A 7,463-nucleotide genomic window follows, 5' to 3' on the forward strand; every position below is an offset into this window, starting at 1 on the left:
TAATGTCTGGTTAGGACAGATTTATCCAGAGTAGGGATGTCAATTTTCGATCATTTCCATGATCGATCGTCGTTTAAATTAACGATCAATTAATCGATTAATTAACCTTAATGCTGCAAAATGCGTCTATGCAGCCCGGCATGACAGGATGTGCAGAAGTTACTCAAAAAAAAGAAAGAAACCGCTTTCTCACCCAATTTAAAGGGGATTTAGTCTGAATAAAATGCTAGTAGCAGGATTGTAAAATTAATAGATGTGATTATGATCATTTGATCAAATGAAGAGAGCTCGTTTGAGATAATTTTACTTTGTTGACTGTTTCCTATCCCGTCACGGAGACCACTGAACGCGCCTCTTTAAATGGTTTCGTGGTGCTCGTTGTTGTATTTTAAAACACAATTGCAATGTTTTCAAATGACATTATTGCATTAAAAATAAAATGATCCCAAACGTAACTGTGGGGCGTGTGGCTGTGCTGCGCAGTCAGTGAACCGCTTCCATCGGCGCTGCTGCCGATGTTCCACACTGTTGCTAACATGAAACATTATTATGCTTTTGGATGCCGTTCGAGCCCACAGCCTACATTTATGCGGCTTTGTTCTGGTTTGCCGGTTGGTCACGAATTTCCAAATTCAATCATAGTTAAGCACTGTTTCTTTTCCTAAATCCTCACCGTCTAACCCTCTAATTTCGCAGGTTTATTTTATTGTCATTCACTTTTTATCACTGTTTTCGCATCTAAGGGAAATGAAAGATTTTATGGCCATGAATTAAGAATTTGTTCGATTTATTAATTTGTTCCCTCATTTTACTTAAATCATGGGTTATTTAAGGAACAAAAATAATGAAACATGGACAGTGGCCACAAATTCATAAGTCGTAGGAACGAATTAACAAGTTGTAGGAATGAATAGCCTATCTGTCCTGTGTTTGACATCCCTAGTTCATATGCATACATGCTCAGCACTGACACTCTTGCAACATTCACCAACCCTTCAGACTTCCAGGAAAAGCACCAAGTGAACTTGCCTCCCATGCGGCTACCTTGATTTAAAAGCAGTCATTTGACACCGGTGCCAGTGCTGTTTGATGACAGTCTCCAACTAAGTCGTGACATGTTTACTTGTGTGAAGAATATCTGCCAAAGTGTACATCTTATCTGCTTTCTCCAGAAACTTAAATCAACAAACGGTTATCCATACAGCTTCCAAAGGACGTGAAGTTGTTTTACTGCAGCTTGATCTGTAAAATTCTTGTGCCTATACTGTTAGAGAAATGCACGTTCATCACTTTTGCCGTGTTACTTTGTTTCAAAAAAATGAAAACATTTGGTTTTTCATATAGTCCATAATTTCTCATCTATTAACATGAAATTGGGTTTGTTGAATCTGTGAGAGTGTTTTGACACGTTTGTGTGAATAATGTTCGTGTAGTATGAACTTTTCCTCTAAACTGTTGCGGATGAGAGCTATTGAAAGCAATGACTTTAGGCCCTCATAAATTCACGAAGCAGCAGTGTTATGACAAAATGAAGTGTACACATCTCTGAGCCGTGCCGTTGTCTTCCTGGAAGAATGCTTGTTGATAGTATTAAGTTAAAAAATATGTGCCCCTAATCCCTCACTAGAAACAAAAAATGTCTGGTTTGATAATGTTTTAGCATGAGTTCTTCACAAATATTTGATGTTTTAAATAATGCAGTTTCCTTCAACAATTTTAGACGTACGTGAACATTCCAACATTCCAGCACTTTGCATCTATATTGTTTTCACTAGAAGATTGTTGTTTGCCTGGAGTTGCCCAAGATAAGGAAAGAGAGGTTTAGAGAGCGGTCTCTGTTGGCCACAGTGAGATGTAATGGTATGCAGTGCAATCCCAGTATGCACTTGGCTATTGTCCTCTTGTGTCTATTCTGCTGTTATGGCCCAGTGTAATCCCTGTGCTCTCTGGGGCCTCAAAATGGGTTTAATCTCTGGCGCTGTCACCCCCCATCAGAGCTAGAGTGGTCTGATCTGTGAGAGAGGACAGTCGCAGATACTTACCATTCAACCAACACAGAGGGATTTTACATAACATACATAAACAAGTAAAGATTTGAGAGACAATGAGTGATAGAACTGTTTTTAAAACTTTAAAACTTGATAGAACTTTAAAGCGTGTAGACTGCATTATAATTTAATAACAGAAAACTGATATAGGTTTTCTATTATGCTATGAATGTTAATTTCACTCAAAAAGAATCTTTTAATCTAAAATATTGCCCACTCGATTGGTCTGAGTAATATCACACATATTATCACAATTTTTTTATATCAGTCGATATCGATAATTATCACGATAAATTTACATTTTTTTTTTTATTTCTTTCAAGTTTAAAGGGAAAAGTAGAAGTAGTTGCTTGAGTTAGGATGCAGATGTAAATTTGTTAATTATCAAAAAATGTAACATCTGTAAAAATGGTAACAAACTCATTTTTATATGATGAAATTTAATTATTCTGACTGTTTGAGTTTTATTACAATTAACCGTTGGACTTCCATAGTAGCATACATTTAGATCATGATAACCACAGTTAAAACCACACATATAGCACCTCAAAACCATGGTAAAAATGTAACTATATGGTTTCAGGTATTTGTATGAAAAATCAGTAGTCTAAATATATTTAGTATAAATGGATAAATGCTATAGCTTAATCAAAAAATATATTGTAATTAAATTCCATTACTCATTTAAAGGTGACGTATCATGACAATCGGACTTTTCCAGGTTTTAAGTGCTATAATCAGGTCCCCGGTGCATCTACCAACCAAGGAAACGTGAAAAAGATTAACCCAGTAACTTTGTTTTGGTAAGCCTTTTTCTGCAAGCGTCTGAAAAAAAGAGCGCGTCTGATTTCGCTCCATGATATAGGCCTAATAAAATTTGATATGAATATCACACATTTCTGGCACAATACCATGGTGCAGTTAGTGTTGATACTACAGTAAATCCATGTTAAATGATGGTGATTTGTAGATGAAAAGCCTTCAGACTGTATTGTTACGGACATTGTTTCTCCTGTTTATCAGCACTGTTTCATCTGGCTTTAAACTAATTTAAATCACCAAGTCATTTGTGTTCTTTGACAAATTAAAGCGCTACACACTAGGGGTGGGAATCTTTAGGCACTTCACGATCTGATCCGATTCCGATTCTGGGAGTCACGATCCGATTCCAAAATGATTCTTGATCTACATTTTTTCCTAATTAATTCTTCTGCTGTGCAAATACATCTTTACAACTTTACATTTTAACCATAATTGCAGTTTCTATGCTTTTTGCTTATAGTTGGAATCTCTCTGTATGTCAGTACTGCCATCTTAAAAATAGCTAGGGGTGTGAATCTTCACTTGTTTCACGATTCAATTCAATTACGATTATGATTATCAACTCAATATCACGATGCGTCACATTCTCAGTTCTCAATATTACTGCACATGGCTACATTTTCATATAAATTTTATATCAAATTGAATTTGTGCAATTTGTTTTTGTTTTTTTTTATTATATAATATAAACAGACTACTTTTAAAACAATTACTTATTTAAAATAAGTGTTCTTTAAGTATCCGAAAGTTTACAGACAATAGGCTAGTTATGGGGTTTTCTTTTTTCCTCAGCATTATTGCCATTTGATTATTATTGATGAGATCATAGACAGTGGCAGCTTAAACAGGCTGCATTTACACTAATGCACGGATCTATTTCGATATATCAGATGTTCTGTCCTGCTCTGAAAACATAACTGACTGTATTTACATCAGTTCCATATAAAAGTATTCAGAGATGCAAGTGCATTTAACCTCAGCCGCGATCGAGCTTCAGGACAACAAACACAAAGTATACGTGAAAGTCTGTCAGTGCGCGAGTTTCGTGCATCTAATAGTACTGCATTCCAAACGGCATAAATGAAAGCATATCTAAAGTAAAATACTGAAATAACGGCAGGTGTAAGCACACATTGTCAAGCAATGCGCACGTGTCTCACAGCGCAGATTCTGTGCAATGAAGCCCACCGCGTCTCTAGCGCGCGCACGTGCGATTTGCGGGGGAAAAAAACAAGCTCAGAATCTATTCTGAAATATTCCGAATCGTTGAAGAGAGAATCGCGATGCATCGGAGAATACATTTTTTTCTCCCACCCCTACTTCACACTGGATCCCACAGCGATGTTTAGTGGTCACTTGACCGAGACATGTCAGCGAGTAAACTCATCTGCTCTATTAAACTCAAGCTGCGCTGCTGTTTGATCTTTGATCCGAGCGGATAAATGGTCCATGTGGCGCGGTTCAAATGAGTTACGCGGTTTCGTTCTGCTTTTGCTGCATAAACATTATATTGAGCATTTATCGAACTCTTGTTATCGTTTTATCGAGGAAAATTATAAAGCCCTATTATGGTATACAAGCAGTGTTATAATATTTTAGTCGTTTTTTTAGTCATATTTTTTTTTCTTTTGTCCTGTCCAGGTTAATGGTTGCCTCCAAAAGGCCGCTCAAGGTCTCAGATGAACGGATCCAGACGTACCTGCAGCGACAGAACCAGCACCTGGCTGCAGCCATCACAGACTGCGACCACGAGCCTGAGGTCGACCCCTACGCCTTTGTCGATGGAGATGTTAAGTTCACCTTCTCAGATAAGAAAGACAAAGCTGGGGGAGATAGAGAACCAGGGAAGAAACACAAGGTGAGCAAAGTTTTTTGCTAGAGATATCCCATAATGCACTACTCTTTGGGCTAAACTAATGTTCAAAATTTTGAGGTTGGTAAGATTTTTTTCCTTTTTTTTTTTAAGGTATTTTAAGCTCACAGAGGCTGCATATAATTGATGAAAAATAAAGTAAAACAGTAATATTGTCAAAAAAATTACAATGACAATATTTTTTAAAATGTCATTTATTCCTGTGATGGCAAAGCTGAATTTACAGCAGCCATTCCTCCAGTCTTCTGTGTCACATGATCCTTCAGAAATCATTCTAATATGCTGATTTGGTGCTCAAGAAACATTATCATTGTTGAGAACTAGTTGTGCTGCTTAATATTTCTGTGAAAACTGTGAAGCCGTTTAAAAGAACAGCATGTTTTCTTCTGTAACATTATAAATGTCTTTACTAGCACTTTTGATCAATTTAATGCATCTTTACTGAATAAAGGTATTAATTGAAAAAAAATAAAAAAAGCTTACGGACCCCAAACTTTTGAATGGTAAATGTAAGGGTGCGCTTCACTTTTCACAAGTTAGTTTCATTTTCAGTTGGAAGTACGCAATGTTACGGAAGTAAAAATCACATGGACACTTGTTCTATGCAAAAAGGAATTTTAGACACCGCAGATTCACCATTGGCAGTGTAGCATGTAATATGCTGGCATCATGTCTGCTGTCTTCAGCTCATGGGAGATTCCCATCTGAGATCTGAATCTGACACCCTCAAACGTAGAGGAGAGCATAGAGGGGGTGAACAAGTCTCTCCCATTCCTGTTGGATTTTCACACATACTTTAAGCGTTTTTTTGGCAGCTGCGAAGGATTAACAAAAATCAGCTTTGCCCTTTTGTACTCTGTTACTTCATTGTTTTGTAAGAGCTTTTTTGGTACCTACTCTTACCTACACATCATTTGTGTGCCTTGGTAAACTTACAGCCACTTTTTGCTGTCACAGGAGAGGTTTAAGTAAGGTAGGCCATATGGTGCTGCACAAACTCATTTATAACACGTGTGTCTGTTATGTGTAAACACAAAGCAGCATTCATTTGTTGTAAAATACATAGTCTACATAGAAAATTGCCGCTTTAACTCTTGTACTCCACCCCAGGGTTCTGCTATCGATTATGGGGCGGAGTGATTTGCATGTACAGGCGTTTATTACAGAGTTGGTCATTAGGAAGTGAAGTGTGTGTACGGAGCAACAGATTACACTCTTTTTGCAGAGAGACGGCCTGCAGCATAATGAAATTATGCACGCCATAATGAATCTTTGCATAGCATGCGGCTTGCATTGTAATGGTGACTCTGAGATGTGTTGGTTGCATGAGGGGCATGTTAAGGGTCTGGAGAGGGTTTGTAAAGTGCTGAGGGAAAGCTGCAGTCCCATTAGCATGTGCTGTTTCTTATATTAGAATGTTATTTATTATTCTGTGCGTGGAAGATATAATTTGGTGGTAAAATCTAAATATGCTTCCACTAGGGTTGTCGTGATTCGTCGATTCTATTCGACTATTCGATTTTTAAAAATCCTCGACTTCATTTTGCCTGCATCGACTAACCGCCAAAATACTGGAAGTGGTGCATTTCATGGACAAGAATCCATAAAACACATTATTAGACTGTTTTCTAAGGCCTCATGATATATTAAACCCGTTTAAAAATCTTAATTAAGCATAACTGTAAATTCACAAACGCTACGATTTAATTAAATAATTATATGTGATGCAGTTAGGCGTGTAGGTTACGTACGTGCGTCTCTCAGCGGGTCCGTTCACAGTAAATGCTGTTCCACAGGAACTGTTATCATTTACATGTGTGGAGCGGCTCAAACTCCATCTCTGCATGTTGTTGAGAGTTTGGGTTTATTATAACGTTCATCTGGGAACGAAACGTGCGCCATTTCATCAGATTTGTAAGGTAAATCATTTATAAATCCACGCAAACACAGGAGAATACATCATTATCTTGCGGTTTCAAAATAAAAGCTCAAACCCTCACTCTGAGTTTACACGTTTTGATGTCCACATATTCTTTTACAGTTAAACGGTTTAAAAAGTCATTTAATTTATTTTTCAGTAATTTATCAAAATAATTAAATCAGTTTGCTTGCTGCATGGTTAAAATACGCTACGTGTATAAAAAAATGTGTTTTTAGGGAAGAAAAATAAGTCGCGTCTAAGTCGCATTTTATTATTTCATTCAGAAATAGCCCTAATGCTGACGCGAAATGTTTACAAACATTATAAGAAACACTATAAACATAGCTAGGCTATTTTAGTTCCCCTCACTCCACAACAAATCCTTTCAATTAACAGTATTTAGAAAAGAACAAGAATTAAAAATGAGAAGCTATAGCAATATAAATGACAAGCCAAAACGAATTAATTTTGGTTAAAACGAAACTGAAACCAACGTTGGGTCTCTCATTCCACACAAATTAGATGTTTCCGTATTTGCGATGTATTTGAATGGCAAATTATTATTTATTATGTACTTCACTCGTGTTCCAATATCCATGTAAAACAAAATGGTTTGCATAACATCATTCACGGCGGTACGGTCATGTTATCCTTTCTAATTTAATTAAATTCTAATTTACAAATAATCTTGTCGGATTACGGTTAACGAGCGTCGGTTGTCCGTTAGGAAAAATAACCGAAATGAACATCCCTAATTCATTAAAGGGGTCATATGATGCGATTTCAAATTTTCCTTTCT

At 36.8% G+C, this 7,463-nt stretch overlaps 1 protein-coding gene across 2 annotated transcripts in view; it reads left to right on the forward strand.

Annotated features, from left to right (window-relative positions):
* The window catches only part of LOC107744626 (mediator of RNA polymerase II transcription subunit 13-like), a 98,922-nt gene that overhangs the window by 70,947 nt on the left and 20,512 nt on the right, over positions 1 to 7,463 (forward strand). For both annotated transcript variants that reach the window (XM_016558419.1, XM_016558420.1), the window contains exon 10: positions 4,512 to 4,728. In XM_016558419.1, coding sequence (XP_016413905.1) covers positions 4,512 to 4,728 — 217 coding nt within the window. The remainder of the gene's footprint in view (positions 1 to 4,511; positions 4,729 to 7,463) is intronic.

Source organism: Sinocyclocheilus rhinocerous, unplaced genomic scaffold (genome assembly GCF_001515625.1).
Source record: "Sinocyclocheilus rhinocerous isolate Xijiao unplaced genomic scaffold, SAMN03320098_v1.1 scaffold767, whole genome shotgun sequence".
Lineage (NCBI taxonomy): Eukaryota > Metazoa > Chordata > Actinopteri > Cypriniformes > Cyprinidae > Sinocyclocheilus > Sinocyclocheilus rhinocerous.